Here is a 22119-nt window from a genome sequence, read left to right on the forward strand (position 1 = left end):
ATTTTGATATGTCGAATTGCCAGGTTAAAACTGCGCACAAGCTGAAATGGCAAGTCTGAGAGATGTTTAAAGGGTACTTAAGTGGGTGGCACAATCAGTGCTGCAGTTGCCTTAGTAGCATAAGTCATAACATAATAGCCTATTTGAGGTAAAAAGACTTTAAAAAAAGGTACTGATCATTTGCTAAACTATTCATTTATGCCTGTTTGTTCTGTTGATAAAATCAAAACAGTTAGGAACAAAGATCACACAATATGCACTCTAACAGCGAAAATGGCTTTGTCTAGCCATGAAGTGGAAAAATCGTGTATAAATGACTTGCATCATAAGGCCAGTAAGAAAATATTTTATTAGAAAATTAAACATTTACAAACAGATTTTCTGTATAAATAGTGATACATAGGGCACCAGTGCTCTGTTAATGTAGAAATGAGTGACAATGTTTGTGAAACAGTCTTTAAAAGCAGCATTAAACTGCAGCAAAGGAAGCGCCCACCTGTGCTGCCTGGGGAACTGTCTTACATTCAAATCTGTAATAGTAGTGCAACCCCAGCCAGGACCCACTTAGAGGATTTTTCTTTGGTTTTAAGGTTAAAAGTCCAGACATAGGTTGGCCCTCGTTGGCGGGTCTTGTAGACAGGGCAGGCGTAGACATTCCGTGTATCCTGCTTATCCACAGGTATGGCTTTAATGAAGATTACAGGCATAGCAGGTGTCAAGTCCTTCAGCCGAGCATCTGTGATAATTCCAGCCTTGGAAAAAAAAGAGGGTTGACTTTAGAAACAGGTAAGCAAACAATGCGCTAGAACCTAGAATGCTAACATAAAAGCACTAGAGGGAAATCACAAGATAAGATTGTTAAACTGCATTACATAAGAGATGGATTTCTACAGAGCTCATTCACCTGTTCAGGGCCATCTTGCAACTCCTGAGAGAGAACAAATGTTTATTGTTACCCCACTCACCCGTATTCTTGGTATCAACCTTGGAAGGCTGAAAGGCTGAGTAGATCTGCTTGTATTAAAACTTGTGACCAGGGGGTGAAACATATGCATTAGTCCCGGATTTGCTAGGCCAGACACAATAGCTGTTTCGGCATTGAAAACAATTGTGTTACTATCACCCAGCTAAATGGTACTTAAGGTGTCCACATCAGAAGGATAACAAATTGAGTCTGTCCTGATGGGATTGCATCATATCATTAAGGTTGCACACTTGCATGTTATCTTGCTGAGCTAACATCCTAGCTTTGTGCATCCAACACCCAGAATTGAAGAAAAGGAGATTGTGTGATTCCTGCAATATCACTTTATGATCCCTAGAACTGACTTTGCATATGTGGCCAGAATGGATTCCCTGAAAGATCAGGTCACAAAGAAGATAGCACAGAAACAAGTCTATCATTTTTGTCAACTTTGTACTTTTTAGCAAATGAACAAAATCACTGTACACAATCATGTTCACAAAAAGTACAATATTTCTATGCATAACTATAAAATGGCAAGTGCACCCTAACTGTATGGTTGTTTCTTTTTTTCCTCCTGGAAAATACTTTTCAGGAGGAAATATCCAACTCTCTCTACTGTAAGAAATTGCGTTGAGAGTTGCAAGGCTGTGAGATCTTCACAAGTAATAAGTCTGTAATTGTCTTTCTAATAGGAACCAAGTAACGCATTGCAGCACTTGAGTAGCTCAGGGTAGCAGAGCAGTCCAAACCCTACTCAGGGGAGGTAGTATGGACTAGTACTGCCAGTTTACTGATAAGCAACAACATCACTCAATTAATCATTGTCCAGTGTGAGTGTTAAATACTACACATCATAAATATATACCACGAGATAGACTTAAATAACCACCATAGCTCCCACCTACATTAGACACAACATCACAACACAAGAGTGTATCATTATAAATAAGGCAGGGATATTGGCTTTTGCAAAGTGTCACTACATCAGTTCAAGCAACCATGTTATACTATACCATTGTAACCCACTTGAAAGTAATGAGGACAGCACCAACATGTAATACATGTTATAAACTCCCACTGAAACCACTGAGAATAGTACCAACAGTCAACGGACTTCATTATGCTGTTAAATCATAATTTGCCAATATCAACACTGTGCATAAAGCATTCCATTCAATGCATGTATCTCAGAGTCTTTCTGTGCTTTTATTAGCCTGCTACAGTAGTTAGAGGACCAGCCAACAGGGAATCCTACACTCCCAAGCTAGTGTACTAAAGTACAACCTCATAGTTTTCTTTAATAGTCAACAAAACCTCTCCCAAGGTCATCTATCCATCCCCCTAGCAGACTTTGGGCTAGCTTTAAAAAGATTGATAGGGAACTGCTGCACTTCAAACACTCTTAGAATATGATGGGTGGTGTCCCTGCCCTTCCTGGGGCCACCACATATATTTATACAACTGGTTACCCATGCACAGGGTATTATGGGGTGCTCCATTAGCCCACAGCATGAATATTTCCAGCCTACCTTTGTTTTTTCTCTTTTTTTGTTTTAAATACCAGGGGCTCCCATAGGTAGAGGCTATGTGGGGAGCTTCTTTCTGTGCAGTCCAGCCAGCTCTACTCCAGGCTGCCATTGTTAAACAGCAGTGTGGGAGCCCAATGCTGCTGTGTGCCTCCACTGCTCCACCCAGTAACGGGGCACAGGGAGGTGGTGCAGCAGTAAATCAGAAGCGCAGTGGTGCTCAAATCTTCTTGACCCAGGGAAACCCTTCCCTCTGGCTCCTGGGAATGAGGTACCTGGGGCCAGATGTTGGCTCGAGGATTGGCACCACCCACACCAGATCAAAATAAATATAGGGCTTAAAATTCCCCAGGGGAACTTTTAATCCTAGCAGTGGAATGCTACCCATTCCTTCTTATGCGAGTCCCCCAGAAGGACTGAGCCTGGAATGTTCATGACTCTGGTCCAGTAGGGCTGATTGGAATGATTTTAAGCTCACTGTGCTCCTGGTAGCGAGATCCAGCTCCCACGAGAATTTACTTTGGGCCTCCTGGCTTCTAAAGGGTGCTTTTTCTGGGAGCTGGTATCTCTGCCTCCCTGTACAATACCTGTCCTCTGTCTGTGTTTCGGAGGTTCTATTCTGATTGGATGTGGGGTCTTCTAACATAATGCTAGCACAACAAAAATAACATTAAATGTTGAAGCACTGTGTACTAGCATCTTTCAGGATGAGATGATGAGTCATTGAACTACTGATGGATACTACAAGCCAACATATTACACCCATCAGCTTCATTACCACATGTACGACACTAACTCTTAAACAGAATTTCTTCAAATTTGGGAGTAAATGATACCTACAAATACAGGGTACATCCATGGGCAGTTTGCCCCCAATCTGGCTGATCTGTATATACAGTACTTGAAGTCAAAACATATATACCCAGAAAATAATTGCTACAAAGAATGTATTACGGTGCAGTAGTGATATATGAATAATATGCTAATATTGTGGCAGGGCCAGAGGAGGTGGGTCAGCCTTTTCTCAATTGGATCAATGAGTTAGACCCCAATTTGAAATTTACATCAACTATCGCAACCATTTTTTTGTGGCAAAGGTAATATTTGTACAATCTGGTGGCAACATTCTATTACTCAACTCATGCCACATTTTTTGGAAGTCCAACACACATTGAACAATATGCATTGGATCATTATACAAACTATTCCAGCTAGTCCCCAAATTAAGGAACAGATCTTACATAAATAACAGCGATGTGTGTTTAGACTTGGGCCCTCGTTGGTATGACTCAGTGAGGACAAACCCTGGAGACAACTGAAGCAATGGTACCTGCATGGGAGGATGCTGACTACCAGATCATACATGGCTGCCACAATATAACTCCTTATCAAACGTCCCTGAGTATATGATAGTCTCTTAGAAAAGATTTTCCAATTACATCCATAAGCCTTATATGCACAACTTATGTAGGAGACTGATATGTTATTGATCCCTGCATTTTTTGGAAGGCAATATTTTAGGTTAACCCTACATCGCCGGAAACAGCATGTGCATTAACCAGCTACCCAAAATGTTTCTTCCAGGCAAGGATATTGAAAAACACCTAAGACCTCTTGAGGGATGAAGCCTTTAACTCATAGAGAATGTGACATCGAGTAGAGAGCATACAACTCCTACATATTCAAATTCAAGCAATTACCTGAATTGTCACGCCAATTTCCTAACATCATGGCGATTTTGAATATATCTGCGCTAAAGTATGAAACTTGTCTAAGTAATATACATTTTATAATAAACAATAAGCAAAACATTAGGCTTCCCCTATCATGTAAATCATTGCGCTTAATCACTGAAGATTCTGACTCAGACGCACTTGAAAAATAATACAGCTAAGGAAGGACCTTATGTTTTAAAATGGCCAGCAGTTCCATGATCGTTTAACTACATGGTATGTTCCATGTTTAAATACAAACAACCATATAACAACCATATATAACTCATTTTGGCCAGTTTGAATAGACCAATATTTGGCTTCAATAAATGAGATATTAAGTTGGCACCATCAGCTATGTCAATATTTAAATGATCAATCGCGCAGATTATATCATCTTTAAGATGATTCTATATATTCAAATATGCCAGCTCTTTTATTCATTGCTACTGCTAGTAGCAAGGAACACCCATTCACACACTGACATGTGGGTTAGGACAGAAGCCTATCTGCAAGTATTCCATCACAAAAGGTGTTAAAAAGACCAGTGCACCACTTCCCAGTCATCATTCATGATTGGAGAGTGTGGAGGACACAGAAGGCACACCCAATTCTGATAGTGACATGCTACAAGGTGAAACTCTGCAGCATATTATTAGATGGTCCTAAAGAAACTCCACTTGAACTTATGAGGCAACGTGCGTGAAACATGTGGACCGGAGGAAAGGGTCCACAGAAAAGCTAAAGTTCAATTGGCCATCATAGTTTTTAATGTTCCCATAGCTCCCGTCCTTCCCTAAAAAAAAAAATTCCTGTGGGGATCTATAGACCATTTACATTTTTTCACTAGACACAACACACACATTCATCACTGACACATCACCAAATATCCCAGGCAGTGAAAAGATCATGATCAAAGAGCCCCCAGTGAGAGGCTAGTAGGGACTGAACCACCCACCTAGTTTGGGACAGAACCTATGATGAAGTATGCCACATTGGTGGGTGAGTGTTCCTGTTCCTGAATAAAGAGGTTCCATATGGCTCTTCTGGATAAACAAAAATGTAGACAGTACTACAAAAAAGTCTACTACTGTATTAGGGTAGCTCTTTTTTTTTTCAGAACATCATCTTCACAATCGTAGGGGAGGGGCACATCATCACTTAACCACTGTCCCAGTCCTCCTGGATAGCATTTTGGAACAATCCAATATGGGGAACCTCAGGTTGCCTATGAAAAGAGTTCCCCTGAGAGCCTTTCCTCGTACTCCTGGCTGTCTGAGCCTTTCTACCAAAATGTTGAAGTCAAACCCCTCCTGTATTGGCTACAGATGTCTGGCTGTCCTCCTTTGGCTGTATAGGCTGTCCCATCTCAGGTGTGTTGTAACAAGCTAATTAACAGATGGAGACTTCCTCCCCACCCCTTTCTTTCCCATGAGCCAGGTCAAGCATTGTTACTTGCTCTACTGTGTAGGGAGACTTTTGATCCTCCTGTTGGGGAGGAAAGTGATTATTGTGTCCCAGAAGGAGCAGGAAAAAGGCATGGAATCAGATTAAGAGTTGACCCAAGGAAAGAGGGCAATTCTTAATGTGTCATATTCAGTGTAGATATGATGTTAGGGACTACAAATCTACACTCAGGCTGCATATTACCTCTAGATTGGTACTTTGCTGGACCTTGTAGACCCTAGTGGAGTGAAACTGTACTTTAGAGCAGATTGCACCTATAATATGTAATAATACAGTGTAAGCACCAGAGACCTTCAGTAAGCACCACAGGCCTACACTATGAATGCCCACTCACATTATAAAGCCTACCACAGGTCAGTATCAATCCTTGAAGAGTCCCCTCTGCAACAGGCTACCTGTGTGTGTGCTCATATGTTCAAGTGCAACCAACCTAGAACTTCTTTCCCTAGCTTTACATCAGCACCCTTAACTAGCAAAGCAGACACTGGAAGTTAGCCTCAGTCCATTTACCGTTAACTTACAGTGAGTGAGACGCTGGTAGTGAGACTCACTCACCGTATAAGTTCAGACACCAGGTAGTCAATTGGTAAAAGGCTGGGGGGGTCAAAAGGGTGGTTCCCAATTCACTACACATACCCTCCAAAGAAGTAAAGTAGCTTGGTTGCTTTTCAGACCCAGCTTGAAGACTTATAACTGTTCCTAATTTAATTGCAATGTCCTCATATTTGCAACCCATTGGAAATATTTGTGAATATTCATTGATACCCTGAAAACATTCACTTTCTTACTGTTAACCTCAAATGCATGACTGCAGAAAATAAGTTTTTCATCCACAGTCATAACATCTAGAGTAAGCCTCAATTTAATTGAATCAAGGTCCGCTATTTGTCTCTGGACTTTGTAACGTGAACTTGGGTGCACAAAAAGGATTATGATTAGGGCCATTTACCCAATATGAAAAAGTGTGAAAAAAGGAATCATATGTTCACGAGTTTATGTTTTCAAAGCAGTAACATTTTCAATTACATGGCTTAATCTACACACCGCACACAATGACACAAGGCCGGCGCTAGACATGGACCAAACGTCAAATACAGATGCAAATGGTGCGACTTTGGGTAAAGTGAGGAAGCCATGATTAATCCAGGTTTTTTGGTTTCATCTACTAAATCTCTTTCTTTTTTGTCTCAAATGTAAATTTTCTGTGCTTAGCCCTTGATGTATGGGGGTAGAGCAAGGGTGGCAGAAGCAACATGAATGCACAGCTTGTTATGGGCTCATGGTTTCAATGGAATTGCGAGCTGAGCCAGAGACAGTCTTCAGGCTTAAGCCTGACTTGAGCTTTCAGTACCTCACCCACCTCGACACGCAGCTATCAGTCAACAGTGTTGTGGGACACAATGCGTAGCCGAGGCAGGGAATGAGTGATCAAGACAAGGGGTACTGCACTGACGCCCTTTCCTCCTGCAGGGAGGGCTGTGAACAGTGTAGGGAATGGAGCAAGGGATGCAGGGAGTGGGTGAGTGTGTCTTTACTTCAGCTCATGCAAAGGCTAGTGTGAAGAATGCAGGGAGGGGTACTAAGAGTGCAGGAAAGTAAATGATTGTTGTATGGTGCTCCTGCAGGGAGTGTTGTGGGGTTACATTGAATTTATGCACGGAGGAGAGTCAAGGCTGAAGGGAACTCCTGTAGTATTGCTGTAGTAGACAGCTCCTACAGGGAGGAAAAGGAGGGTGCATAGCCACCTGCAGTGAGCTCTCTGAAGGGTTCAGGGAGCGCCTGCAAGATGGAGAAGTGTCTTTGTGGGGGGTGAGTGAGTGGTGCAAGAAGCTCCTGTAGTGAGAGCTGTGAGGGCTGCAGGGAGCTCATGCATTGATGGAGTTTTGTGAGGGCTCATTGAGTTTGTGCGGAAAGGAGAGTGAGGGGTGCAGTTATCTGCTGTGAAGTAGAGAGTGAGCGGTGTTGTGAAATCTTGCACAGAACATTGTGAAGATGCAGTAGAGTCCCTCAGAGAGTGTTGCTAGGATTGGGCCTGCGGTAAAAAGGTAACACAAACACAAAATGCAAAACATTTGTAGATCTATATGTTATGAGTTGGAATCCTGCCAGAATCAGTTCAGGCTTTTGCCCTCTGATGTCGACAAATTGAATGGTAATAGCAAACAAACACCTTGAGATACCTTAAGCATGCCTATACTAAGGTGGAATACTCTATTGGAGTAGATCCATTGACTGAAGGCTTAAAAGGAATGATCACAAGTAAAATAAAGTAATATTATAATGCCGTAGAAAGTGCAATTGTGTGCTGCAAAATTTACATTTTTGTGCCGCAAAATGTGCTAATCTATGCCACAAAATCCTGGGAGGTCTAAGAAAGAGAGACGGTGTTATACAAAATTGAAATAAAAAAATATTTCTATAGCACACAGAAGTGTTTTACCATTTGTACATCAGATTATATAACTTTATGGAGATGTATTTAGTAAAACTGTGAGTTTTTAAACATGAACTGAGAGACATTCTTGCCCCTACTGTTAATGATATTCGAGAAATAAGAGCATAGCCATTGTAATGTGGCAGGAAAGGACCAACGTAGGCAGCAGGGTTTACTAATATATGCAGCAAGAAAAGGCAAATTATGTGGCTGCACATTTTTTAATAGTAACACAGTGAAACTGACAAAACAATGAGCTGATAATATCTTGGCAAGGGTTTCGTCTCATTAGTACCCGTCTGACACCAAAGTGCAACAATAGGCAACAGACATATGACTAGTTAACCTTTTGTGAAGGGCTTTCCACTGTGCTACAAGTGTTTCTACATTTTAAGTAACTTATTGATCCATTTGACTGTTAACAAAATTATATTTTCATTAAATGCTGCAGTATATGCAGCTGATGGCTTATGCAGCAAATCCATAATTATGCTGAAAACTCAACAACTACAAAATTAAATAATTCCAGTGGCCCTGGCTAATAGACATGTCAGTATCCATGTGTACCCTGAATGCAGGCTAGATTCTTATTAAACATAGAGCAAAAGTGCAGTCTATTTCATCAAACATGATAAGTGTTGTGCTGCACATATTTGAAGGTACTCTAATGTGTGATAATGACCAAAATGGAGGATGATGAAATAAAACATTTGCCTAGGATTATACATTTGTTCAAGTACGCAAACTGATTGATCGTAGGTTTTCTGGTTTCTTGCTGTGCAATGCAGTCACTACATGGGTACCTCTTTAAGACATTAATGCTTAATGCTTTGTCTTTAATTGTTGGAGTATGAGACAAGAACCTGGGTGACAGGCACGGTCCACACTGTATTATTGCCAGTTTTACGTAGCATGAACGGTGACCATGGACAAAGGAGCACTTTATAATAGACTAAATATGTTCATTTATTTCCAGCTTAAAGAATTGCCTGGATTCACAGGATGCTGAGCAGACGCTGGGATTCAATGCATGGTGTGCTGACGTAGTCACTAGGCCACATCACCTCCTGTGAAAGCTTGGCTCACTTTGGACTCAAGGTTCCAAAAGGACTTTGAGCTCAGCCGAGCCAGGCCTCTGACTCAGAGTTCACTGACTTGCTCACCTATAATAGCATGCAAAAGACAGCAACGTGAGGAAGAGAAGAATCCATGTAAAAATGTTTAAAAAAACATTTGGCGAGTGAGAGCGCTAATGGGGTGATATGGATGTATATGGGGAGAACACCTGAAACAAGGTAAGAGGCCAGTAGTAGAATAGTGTTAAAGAGCAGCATATGGAAGAAAGATGTGTATGTAAGTAGGGCAGAACCAGCAAGAAGAGGCTGGGTTAAAGGGAAAGGTTTATGTAAGGGGACACAAAAAGTGAAAAAAGTTGAGGCAAGAGAAGGTTTGGGGCTGGGTGGGGAGATGAGAGGGAAAGAGTAGAGCGTTGAGGTGAAAGATGGATATAGGAGTGGCAGAATCAGAAAGAGAAGAGACGATATGCTTGGGGAAGGATGGAGGTTGGACGTTAGTATGCAGAATCAGATCAGCAAAAATAGTAAGATCTGGAGGAGATGTAAAAATGGTATTGGACCAGTGTGTTCCGTTAACTCCATTGATCCTTTTAAAAAATTGTCTTAGTTCTAAGGTACGTGTAATATCCTTCACAAAGATTGAGATACTGAACCATTCTCAAAGTGGCTACTGAACTTCAGCCTGCTCTGTGTGTTCTCTAACACTCCACTTGTCCTTTTTATATAAAATCTCACTCTCAGTGGAACCTTTTCCTGCACATCCTGATCTAGAAATCATAGCTCCTGCCCTGAACTTCTGTTGCAATATCTTGCTTGCCTTGTCGTACTTTTCTACCAGTGTAAAAACTATAAAAGCTGGTTTGTTTTTTTTCTGCTCAAAAATCTTCAGCAAGCTAAAAAAAACTCTTTGCATCTTCTGACATTTCTCTGCTACCGTTTTCTCGAATGCCCCATAATATTTTTCTGTAATGGTTAAAAAGCAGAATTATATTGTGAGACCTTTCCTATGGGTCAGGGACAATAGGTGATTCATCAGCAACATCTGTGAAGGATACCATTGTTTATAATTGAGATTGATGTTTCAGAACTATTTCATTTCATCTACACAGAGTTGTTCCTTTTAAAAATCTTCTCTGTCTAAAGGTGGCAAAAGCGAGCTGTCAAAGCTTCCTCCAGAAAATGATAAAAGTATTGGGACTCAAACATATATGTTATTATAAACATACCAGATTAACACCTCATTCAGCCAGCCTGGCTATGTCTTTTAAAAGGTAATAATTTAGGTGATGGTGGTTATGGAATATAACACCGAAAATGTGTTCTGTGACTAAAAGGCCCCCAATACTCAGCAAATGTTTTACAGTAGCCTTTGTGTGCAAAGTGCCCTACAAAGTGATAATGGACAGTAGTCTACCATACAAGACTTAAGTGCTGTGAGGCCCAAGGTAAGGGCTAGATTCAGGTAGGAAAGGTGATAAATCCATAGTAGACTGACAGGCCACTTAGTGATTCTTTTATTAGGTTTTTATAAGCGTGGATAAACGGGTTCCTTGCTTCGGCTGGCTTGGCTGCTGGTGCACAAACGAAAAGGCTGCTGCAACCTTAAGGTCAGTGTGCACGTAGTTAGACTGTGCATGCAAAGCCAGCCTGCGCATTATCATGTGCAGAATGACAATGGGCCGTCTTGGCACACAGTATGAAGTGTGCTTCTTCCCACAACATATAATTTCAAACCTTAATAAGTGACAATGAGGCCTGAGGAAATGTCAGTTTTTCAGGAGCACAGTTAGAATTGGTCTCCTGTGGGAGGTGAGGGGAAGAAGGAGGTGTACAGGAGATGGGGATCCTGTGAGAGGAAGGCAGCTGAGAAACGAGAGGGCATTCCATAGAGTACATCAATGCACATGTAGTGATCTGCCAAACGCTGATCCTAAACAAGTTGTAGCCAGTAGGTTCAGGGAGGCAGATCTTGCATTCCCGGTTGGAAGACCAAAAGTGTTTGGTTAGATACCTGGGGAGGGACTGGAGTGACCTGTGGACGCTGGAAATGGTCTTGCTTTTAATTCTCTTTAACCAAGATCCAGTGGATTTAACGGAGACACTCATGACTCTCCCCCCCCCCAACTACCTATTATACATTGATACATTTCCTTTTCATATAACTGTAAACTGCACAGAATCTACATCAATAAGCTTTTTTTTATTTTGTTGCTTTAGCATATCTTTTTAGTGACTTGCTCTCGGTTTAGTGTTGACAGTCTTTTTTGTTGTCCCTGTTCACAAACTGTTTTCACTTTTCAGTCATCTCTTCTGTATATCTTTAAGGTAGTTCTGCTCCTTGCATCGCTTAAAAATGGAATTTGAGAGTAATTGCTGTGTTTAGGTACTCAGTGTGCAGGAGTATTCCAGCCTGAGTTGCTTCTGGCTGCCAATATACTAGCCACCCTACCTGTGTATACCATTTGTGCTGTCTCTTCTTATCTTTTTTTATATATAACTCTGTTTTATTGAATTTATCAGAAACAACCAAAATAAAACACAGTGCATTTTCATATGAGAAATCTGAATGTCCACTATTCTCTCAGGCGGAGGATGATGAAACATGGGACATCTCCAAGCAGACCAGCAATAACCTCCCCCCCACCTCACCCAGGACCTCTTATGTATCCAAAACATCTATACACCCCATTTACAGCATGACTCTTTTACCACAATTGGTTGTCACTCATACGCATAGTATAACATCCCATGATCATGGGTCTTCATCTGTGCTCCAAACAGAACCAGACTTCTGGGCCACAGTGAGGCATTCTAACAGTGCACTCCAGCCCGTTATGTCCACCAATGCCCCTTCTTCCCTGCGTGTAAGCGTCATATTTTGTTCTTTGGCTGCAACCCATTCCAAAACATCACGGGACCAGTGAGTGGGGGATAGGGTTTGCGTACCCATCCAGCCCATAGCCACCCTTTGCTTAGCCAAGACAAGAGCAAGCTGCATGAATCTGTAAGGGATGCGTCTACCCCAAGGTCTCTGTATGATACCCAGGAGGCAAGCTGATGGCATCGCCTCGAGCCCCAGGCCGGTGACCAGGTACAACTTTCGAACCACTACCCACCAAAATTGCTGTACCTCCCTACAGGCCCAGGCCAAGTGAAGAAAAGAAGCACCCGTCTGTCCACATTTAGGGCACCCTGCCTCCCTTGTAGAGTCAATCTTATTAAGTTGGGCAGGCGTGATGTATACCCAATGGACAAAATTAAAGTGTAATAACTTAACTCTATGGTTACAAGAGACCATGCATACCAGCGATAGAGCCAAATTCCAGTCCACATCTTCTATGGGGTTCTCCAGCTCTTGATCCCAGGCCCTGCACGCTGCACATTCTACCACCACGCTATCCCCACGCACCGCTCTATAAAACAGTCACCAAGTGGGAATCATCTCGCCAATTGTGACCTACCTCATAAATATGCATGAGGTAGGTCTATTTGCAACCTACTAAAAATGGCTAATAAACTCAAGGGTTTCATACATTAGGAATACCGATTTCCTAATTGTGATTAGGAGAGAATCACAATTAGGAAAATGTTATTCTTAATGTTAGTAAATATGGCCCCAAATGCCTTTTCTTCAACTTCACTACCTCAAAAGGAGGGCTGGGAAGTCACTTGAAGTCCCACTGGATAATTCTGTTACAATATGTCTTGGAGTTTTAATCATGCCCTAATTTGGAAACTGTTATGTAAATATCGTAGTAATCATATCAGTTTTGGAAAGACCTAGGCCTAGCTTCTATAATATTGTAATATTTTTATTGTTTGCCATTTTACTGATATCCACACTAGATAAGTAGTTTCTTTCAAAGCTGCTTCAACAATGACCGGACATGAATGTTAAATTGATGTCACTTCCTGTGACGTAATTTTCTGTGTTGTTAAATCTAGAGGGGCCCACATGTTTGTATTCTGCCCAGGACCCCATTACCCCTTGCATTGACCCATTGTGCACATACATCTACGGTTGCTAATAAGCAGTGATGCACAGAAAGTAGCAGATAGCTGGCTCTTGAATGACTGCATGTGTTACTGAATGTTAGGGATAATTAACAGTTAGAACAAGAAGTACTAGGTCTACCAAGTACATAGAGCTGCAGATTAGCAACTGTGTGGCTGGAAATTACACCTAGCAGAAACATCTGAAGAGGGTCATTTTATGCTGCTCTCACTACTGATGCAGAAATGTCCACTAGAAATCGATTTCATAATGCTTAATAAAGTGCAATTATCACCAGACTATTTGCATCTGCTGAAATTCACATCTAATTTTAATGAAACCTAAAAACATTCCTACTTTGTCCTGTCCATAAACATATATAGGTTGAGACCACTCTTCTGATCCACCGTAAGGGCAAAGCCTACCTCCAGGACCCTATACAGAGCATGTTATGCCAATCTACACAAGCTTGGAGGATTAAGATGATGACACTGCAAGCAGCAAAGGAGTCACATTTAAGAGCGGTGCCCTATTGGAAACAGTCCAAAATGCAAAATATTGGTGCCTCCCGAATAACTAATGCTTCGTCCTTGAGCTTTAAATGATAAAATACCTTTGTAATACCTTTGTAATGAAATATGATGTGCGTTATGAAAGAAGACACACAAGTATTAGAAATTATGCGCGTAATAATGTTTCTGAATAGAAAAAACACAATTCCTCGAAACTGTACACTCACCTGCTGGAATCACACAATTTACCCTTTTGGGAGATCGTCGTGCATTTATGCACGTCCGTTTTTCAAAGACCAGGAAACATTTCCATTAAGTGCGAGGCCTGAATGAACTCCATTGTGTGCGCGAAGGCAAACAGATACCATCTGAAGAATGCAGGGAGGGGTACTAAGAGTGCAGGAAAGTAAATGATTGTTGTATGGTGCTCCTGCAGGGAGTGTTGTGGGGTTACATTGAATTTATGCACGTAGGAGAGTCAGGGCTGAAGGGAACTCCTGTAGTATTGCTGTGAGGGGTACAGACAGCTCCTACAGGGAGGAAAAGGAGGGTGCATAGCCACCTGCAGTGAGGTCTCTGAAGGGTTCAGTGAGCGCCTGCAAGATGGAGAAGTGCAGAGTGCTCTTTGTGGGAGGTGAGTGAGTGGTGCAAGAAGCTCCTGTAGTGAGAGCTGTGAGGGCTGCAGGGAGCTCATGCATTGATGGAGTGTTGTGAGGGCTCATTGAGTTTGTGCGGAGAGGAGAGTGAGGGGTGCAGTTATCTGCTGTGAAGTAGAGAGTGAGCGGTTGTTGGACCTGGCTTTTTGACGGGGACATCCCCAAACTTTTTGCCTCCTTCCTCCTATTTTTTCTGACCTGTTGTTGTTGGCTTTTGACCTCTGAGCACTTTACCACTGCTAACCAGTGCTAAAGTGCATATGCTCTCTGTGTAAATTGTACTATTGATTGGTTTATCCATGATTGACTATTTAATTTACCTGTAAGTCCCTATTAGAGTGCACTACATGTGCCTAGGGCATGTAGATTAAATGCTACTAGTGGGCCTGCAGCACTGGTTGTGCCACCCACCTCAGTAGCCCCTTAACCATGTCTCAGGCCTGCCATTGCCAGGCCTGTGTGTGCAGTTTCACTGCCACTTCGACTTGGCATTTAAAAGTACTTGCCAAGCCTAGAACTCCCCTTTTTCTACATATAAGTCATCCCTAAATGTGTGCCCTAGGTAACCCCTAGAGCAGGGTGCTGTGTAGGTAAAAGGCAGGACATGTACCTGTGTAGTTATATGTCCTGGTAGTGTAAAACTCCTAAATTCGTTTTTACACTACTGTGAGGCCTGCTCCCTTCATAGGCTAACATTGGGGCTGCCCTCATACACTGTTGAAGTGGCAGCTGCTGATCTGAAAGGAGCAGGAAGGTCATATTTGGTATGGCCAGAATGGTAATATAAAATCCTGCTGACTGGTGAAGTCGGATTTAATATTACTATTCTAGAAATGCCACTTTTAGAAAGTGAGCATTTCTTTGCACTAAAAACTTGTTGTGCCCTTCAATCCACGTCTGGCTAGGTTTAGTTGACAGCTCCTTGTGCATTCACTCAGACACACCCCAAACACAGGGTACTCAGCCTCACTTGCATACATCTGCATTTTGAATGGGTCTTCCTGGGCTGGGAGGGTGGAGGGCCTGCCCTCACACAAAGGACTGCCACACCCCCTACTGGGACTCTGGCAGACAGGATTGAACTGAAAGGGAACTTGGTGCATTTCTTAGAGACTCTTTGAAGTCACCCCCACTTCAAAGGCACAACTTAGTATAAAACAGGGCCTCTGCCCTACCTCATCAGACACTTGCTGGAGAAGAAACCTGAACCAGAAACTACATCCTGCCAAGAAGAACTGCCTGGCTGCTCAAAGGACTCACCTGTCTGCTTTCTCCAAAGGACTGCTGTCTTGCTGTTGCCCTGCTGCCTTGCTGAACTCTTGTCTGGCTGTGAAAGTGCTCTCCAAGGGCTTGGATAGAGCTTGCCTCCTGTTCCTTGAAGTCTCAGGACCAAAAAGACTTCTTCCTTTCACGTGGACACACTCCGTGCGCCGAAAATTTCGACGCACAGCTTGTTTCGCGGCGAGAAAAACGCCGCACACCGACGCTGATCAACGCGACGCCCTCGGGACGATCGAGACTTCGACGCACAACCTCGCAAGGACAAAGCCGCCCGACTTCCAAGGAGAAATCGACGCGACGCCTACCGTGAGTGCGAAACTTTGACGCACGGCCTCGCAAGGACAACGCCGCCCGACTTCCAAGGAGAAATCGACGCGACGCCTGCCGTGAGACCAAAATTTCGACGCACGGCCTCGCAAGGACAACGCCGCCCGACTTCCAAGGAGAAATCGACGCGACGCCTACCGTGAGATCGAAACTTCGACGCGCAGCCCCGCAGAACGACGCGCAGCCGGAAAATAAGCAGGAGAATCCACGCACAGACCCGGGACATCTGGTAATCCTCGCGATCCACAAAAAGAGACTGTCTGCGCGCCGGAAAACGACGCCCGACTTCCCCGCGTGGAAAAGAACGACGCAAGTCTGTGTGTGCTGAGCGGAAAACGACGCACACACCCCTTTTTCCACGCATCTCTTCTCCTGTGGCCCTCTGAGGAGATTTCCCACCAGAAACCAGGTACTCTGTGCTTGAAAGACACTTTATTGCTTTTTAAAGACTTAAAGACTCTTAATATCACTTTTCAGTGATATCTTTACAAATTCGTATTGCAACTTTGATCGTTTTGACCTACAATTACCCAGATAAATATTCTATATTTTTCTAAACACTGTGTGGTGTATTTTTGTGGTGTTATACTATGGTGTTGTATGATTTATTGCACAAATGCTTTACACATTGCCTTCTAAGTTAAGCCTGACTGCTCGTGCCAAGCTACCGGAGGGTGAGCACAGGCTGATTTTGGATTGTGTGTGACTTACCCTGACTAGAGTGAGGGTTCTTGCTTGGACAGAGGGCAACCTGACTGCCAACCAAAAACCCCATTTCTAACATTGGTGATCAGCGGTGAGGATAGGACTTGTGTTTGTGCAGTGACATACAGTAGCTAAGTATTTCACTACCTACCCACAGTTGAAGGTCAACTTGATTTTTCATCTCTTTTGACTTTTGGTCTCTGATGTCCTCCTGGATATACTATTGATATTTTGGACTTTGGATTTTGGTTTTTGCTGGTAAGATCCTATCAGAATGGGATCGCTTACCTACTTATTCTTTTTGCCTACTGACCACCTCACTAAGGCTGACCTAAGGAAGCTTTGCAGAGAATGTGGCCTTCCTGTAGCAAAGAGATCTACTAAAGCAGAGATGCTACATGCCTACATAGTCTGGGAGGAAGACAGATGGGCAGAGAGAGAGGCAGCAAGAAACCAAATGACTAAGTACCCCTCAGAGGAGGAGGAGGACTACTCACATGAGGAGGAAGACGACTCAGATGAGGAAAGAGACCCAGTGAAAAAAGAATGGCTCATGGCTCAAGCACGGTGGATGGAAGAGCTAGATGAGTTTCTTGAAAAGGCTGAGGCAGCAAGTCTCTTAGCCCTGGAAGAAGAAAAGATTGCAGCTCAAGAGCTGAGCTGTAAAGAGCTGAAACTGGAGGCCGGAAGGGCTGAGTCCAGTTCAGATGGTGGCAGCAAAAATCTTGCATCTAGTACTGCTGAAGAAGGGCACAAGCCCAGAGATGTGGTGCCCAACTTGAAGAAGGGAGTTGACACACCCCAGGCAGTTCAAGGGTATGAGGTAGTTCCCGTTATGCACAGGGTCCCTGAGAAGAATTGGGGAACTGGCACAGGGAGTCATATTCCTACTGGGGGGAGGGACACTTTACTGACTCTAGCAGAGAGTGACAGAGAAAAGGGTTCCCCCCTGGTGGACGTCCTGGATATAGAGTGTAGAGACATCCCAGAAGAGTTTGGGTTGAGTGTCAGGGACAGACAGAAACTGTCTCACCAGTCTCAAGAGGGTGATGTAGAGTGCTTTTCCAAGGCTGAGTTACTAGGTGGTTGGGTGAAGGGTACTGTGGTTAATACATGTGAAGGGCAGAGTGATGTAATTGCTGGAGAGCATATGTCTGGTCCTTATTTTCCAGAGCTACGCCAACACCAGGTGGAGTGTGAGTTCTCTGACCCCAGGGAACTTACAGTGGAGGCAGACTTTTGGGTGAGTACCAGAGAGTCTGAAGAGGCATTTGGGGGTGCTCCTGAAGGGAGTGGTCTAGGTGGTTCCCGACCAAGTGAGGTGGGAGAGGATTGTAGTGTCCCAGGTAGGTCTCAGAGCCTAACCTGTACCGTAGGGCCACCTTTTGAGGGAAGCCCCGCAGTGTCAGAAGAACTTGGGGGGATGACTGTAGACAGCATCCCAACAGTTCTGGTGTCTGGCAGTACCACTCCTAGTGAGGGGGTGCGTGCAGAAGTCCAGACATAGGGTTGAGAGGGGGTGGCAGACCCCAGTGGAGGATCTTGAAAGTCAGGGGTCAGCTCTGAGAGCAGAGCCCCCCAGGAATGACCCAGGTGAGACCGTTTCTGGTTTGGGGGAAACCCAGACTCTGCCGGATGGGCAGAGGTCGGGAGACCTGCGCCAACCAGACTCTTGTGTGGCCCTTGGGGACGGCGTGTCCCTTGTGGGGGGTGAGAGTGCCCCCCAGGAAGTCCTGGCATGCCAGGCAAAGATTCAACCTCAGGGTGGTGACTCTGGGTTGGATAACCGGGTTCAGAGGTTAAACTTTGACCTGGTGGGGGGTAGATGTGCCCCCCAGAAAGTCCTGGAATGCCAGGCAATGGCTCAACCTCAGGGTGGTGACTCTGGGTTGGCTTACCAGGTGAAGAGGTCAAACTCTGACCTGGTGGGGGGTAGGTGTGCCCCACAGAAAGTCCTGGCGTGCCAGGCAGTTGTCCAACCTCAGGGTGTCGACTCTGGGTTGGATGGCCAGGTTCAGAGGTTAAACTCTGACCTGGTGGGAGGTAGGTGTGCCTCCCAGAAAGTCCTGGGGTGCCAGGCAATTGCCCAACCTCAGGGTGGTGACTCTGGGTTGGCTAACCCGGTTCAGAGGTCAAACTCTGACCTGGTGGGGGGTAGGTGTGCCCCCCAGAAAGTCCTGGTATACCAGGCAATGGTTCAACCTCAGGGTGGTGACCCTGGGTTGGAGAACCAGGCTCAGAGGTTAAACTCTGACCTGGTGGGAGGTAGGTGTGCCTCCCTGAAAGTCCTGGCCTGCCAGGCAATGGTTCAACCTCAGGGTGGTGACTCTGGGTTGGATATCCAGGTTCAGAGGTTAACCTCTGACCTGGTGGGGGGTAGGTGTGCCCCCCAGAAAGCCCTGGTGTACCAGGCAGTTGTCCAACCTCAGGATGGTGACCCTAGGTTGGAGAACCAGGTTCAGAGGTTAAACTCTGACCTGGTGGAGGGTCAGTGTGCCCTCCAGGAAGTCCTGGCGTGCCAGGCGATTGTTCTACTTCAGGGTGGTAACTCTGAGTTGAATGGCCCAGTTCAGAGGTTAAACTCTGACCTGGTGGAGGGTCAGTGTGCCCTCCAGAAAGTCCTGGCGTGCCAGGCAATTGTTCAACCTCAGAGTGCTGACTCTGGGTTGGATACCCAGGTTCAGAGGTTAAACTCTGACCTGGTGGGAGGTAGGTGTGCCTCCCAAGAAACCCTGCTGTGCCAGGCAATTGTCCACCCTCAGGGTGTTGACTCTGGGTTGGATGACCAGGTTCAGAGGTTAAACTCTGACCTGGTGGGGGGTAGGTGTGCCCCCCAGAAAGTCCTGGCGTGCCAGGCAATTGCCCAACCTCAGGGTGGTGACCCTGGGTTGGGGAACCAGGCTCAGAGGTTAAACTCTGACCTGGTGGGAGGTAGGTGTGCCTCCCAGAAAGTCCTGGTGCGCCAGGCAATTGTTCAACTTCAGGGTGGTGACTCTGAGTTGAATGGTCAGGTGCAGAGGTTAAACTCTGACCTGGTGGAGGGTCAGTGTGCCCTCCAGGAAGTCCTGGCGTGCCAGGCAATTGTTCAACTTCAGGGTGGTGACTCTGAGTTGAATGGGCAGGTGCAGAGGTTAAACTCTGACCTGGTGGGGGGTAGGTGTGCCTCCCAGGAAGTCCTGGTTTGCCAGGCGGTGATCCAGTCTGAGGGTACAGACCCTGGGCTGGAAGACCAGGTTCAGGGTGTCCCCCCGGACCTGGAGGGAGGGGCTACTGATAACAGTGCCCCTACCATGTTGTCTTCTGAGGAGGCCACTCCTAGTTGGAGGGTGCTGGACCCCAGAAGGGAGGGCAGGGGGAGGGAAGCCTCCCCCCGGGCCCTAGTCCAACCTGAAGGTACAGACCCCAGGTTGGAGGGCCAGTGGCAGGTTAACAGCCCTGCACTGGTGGAGGAATGGTACAGGGCGACTTCTGTAAGCCCCCTGGCCATGTTGGACTCTGGGGGTACCGCTCCAGGAGGGAGGGTACAAAGCCCCAGAGGGGAGGACCAGGTTCAGGCTGTCATCCCTGACCTGGTGGAAGGGAGAGTGGTTAAAGGGTGCCCAGCACCTGGGGCTACCGCCCCCCACTCTCCACAGCCACAGTGGTTGGAGAGCTTTGAGAGGCCTGGGGCCTGGCTCTCATCCCTGGCAGCTGTCAGTAATCACTGTGGCTTGCTGTCCGGGTGGACAGAGTTATCCCTGGGGAGGGGACAAGTGTCACACCCCAGGGGTAGAGTGGGCAACACCACTATGTTGGTCATGGGGGTACTATCCTGCTCCTGGGATACATCTGTGAGCAAAGTAAGGTTAGGTGCTGCACAGGTGGGATCCGCAGGAAAGGAGAAAGGTTCCCCATGGATGGGCTTAGTGGGCCCTGAGAGTATGGACAGAGGGATCCAATGGGAGTCAGGAAGGCGAAGAACTGGAGCATGCCCCTGCTGTTGTGGGCCTGGGTCCTTGTTCTGTCGCCTCAAACAGGGAAGTACATCAGGATAGTGATTGTTCTCCCCTGGCTTTAGGCTGGTGGGGGGTCATGTTGGACCTGGCTTTTTGACGGGGACATCCCCAAACTTTTTGCCTCCTTCCTCCTATTTTTTCTGACCTGTTGTTGTTGGCTTTTGACCTCTGAGCACTTTACCACTGCTAACCAGTGCTAAAGTGCATATGCTCTCTGTGTAAATTGTACTATTGATTGGTTTATCCATGATTGACTATTTAATTTACCTGTAAGTCCCTATTAGAGTGCACTACATGTGCCTAGGGCATGTAGATTAAATGCTACTAGTGGGCCTGCAGCACTGGTTGTGCCACCCACCTCAGTAGCCCCTTAACCATGTCTCAGGCCTGCCATTGCCAGGCCTGTGTGTGCAGTTTCACTGCCACTTCGACTTGGCATTTAAAAGTACTTGCCAAGCCTAGAACTCCCCTTTTTCTACATATAAGTCATCCCTAAATGTGTGCCCTAGGTAACCCCTAGAGCAGGGTGCTGTGTAGGTAAAAGGCAGGACATGTACCTGTGTAGTTATATGTCCTGGTAGTGTAAAACTCCTAAATTCGTTTTTACACTACTGTGAGGCCTGCTCCCTTCATAGGCTAACATTGGGGCTGCACTCATACACTGTTGAAGTGGCAGCTGCTGATCTGAAAGGAGCAGGAAGGTCATATTTGGTATGGCCAGAATGGTAATATAAAATCCTGCTGACTGGTGAAGTCGGATTTAATATTACTATTCTAGAAATGCCACTTTTAGAAAGTGAGCATTTCTTTGCACTAAAAACTTGTTGTGCCCTTCAATCCACGTCTGGCTAGGTTTAGTTGACAGCTCCTTGTGCATTCACTCAGACACACCCCAAACACAGGGTACTCAGCCTCACTTGCATACATCTGCATTTTGAATGGGTCTTCCTGGGCTGGGAGGGTGGAGGGCCTGCCCTCACACAAAGGACTGCCACACCCCCTACTGGGACTCTGGCAGACAGGATTGAACTGAAAGGGAACTTGGTGCATTTCTTAGAGACTCTTTGAAGTCACCCCCACTTCAAAGGCACAACTTAGTATAAAACAGGGCCTCTGCCCTACCTCATCAGACACTTGCTGGAGAAGAAACCTGAACCAGAAACTACATCCTGCCAAGAAGAACTGCCTGGCTGCTCAAAGGACTCACCTGTCTGCTTTCTCCAAAGGACTGCTGTCTTGCTGTTGCCCTGCTGCCTTGCTGAACTCTTGTCTGGCTGTGAAAGTGCTCTCCAAGGGCTTGGATAGAGCTTGCCTCCTGTTCCTTGAAGTCTCAGGACCAAAAAGACTTCTTCCTTTCACGTGGACACTCCGTGCGCCGAAAATTTCGACGCACAGCTTGTTTCGCGGCGAGAAAAACGCCGCACACCGACGCTGATCAACGCGACACCCTCGGGACGATCGAGACTT

The 22119-nt window shown here is 45.3% G+C and overlaps 1 protein-coding gene across 1 annotated transcript in view; it reads right to left on the bottom strand.

Annotated features, from left to right (window-relative positions):
- Window positions 1-330: 330 nt before the first annotated feature.
- Window positions 331-22119, bottom strand: part of DNAH9 (dynein axonemal heavy chain 9) — a 975671-nt gene continuing 953882 nt past the window's right edge. The window contains exon 69 of the mRNA XM_069200368.1: window positions 331-752. Within this exon, the coding sequence (XP_069056469.1) occupies window positions 525-752 (228 nt within the window). The 3' untranslated portion in view covers window positions 331-524. The remainder of the gene's footprint in view (window positions 753-22119) is intronic.

This window comes from Pleurodeles waltl, chromosome 7, assembly GCF_031143425.1.
Source record: "Pleurodeles waltl isolate 20211129_DDA chromosome 7, aPleWal1.hap1.20221129, whole genome shotgun sequence".
NCBI classification, from domain to species: Eukaryota; Metazoa; Chordata; class Amphibia; order Caudata; family Salamandridae; genus Pleurodeles; species Pleurodeles waltl.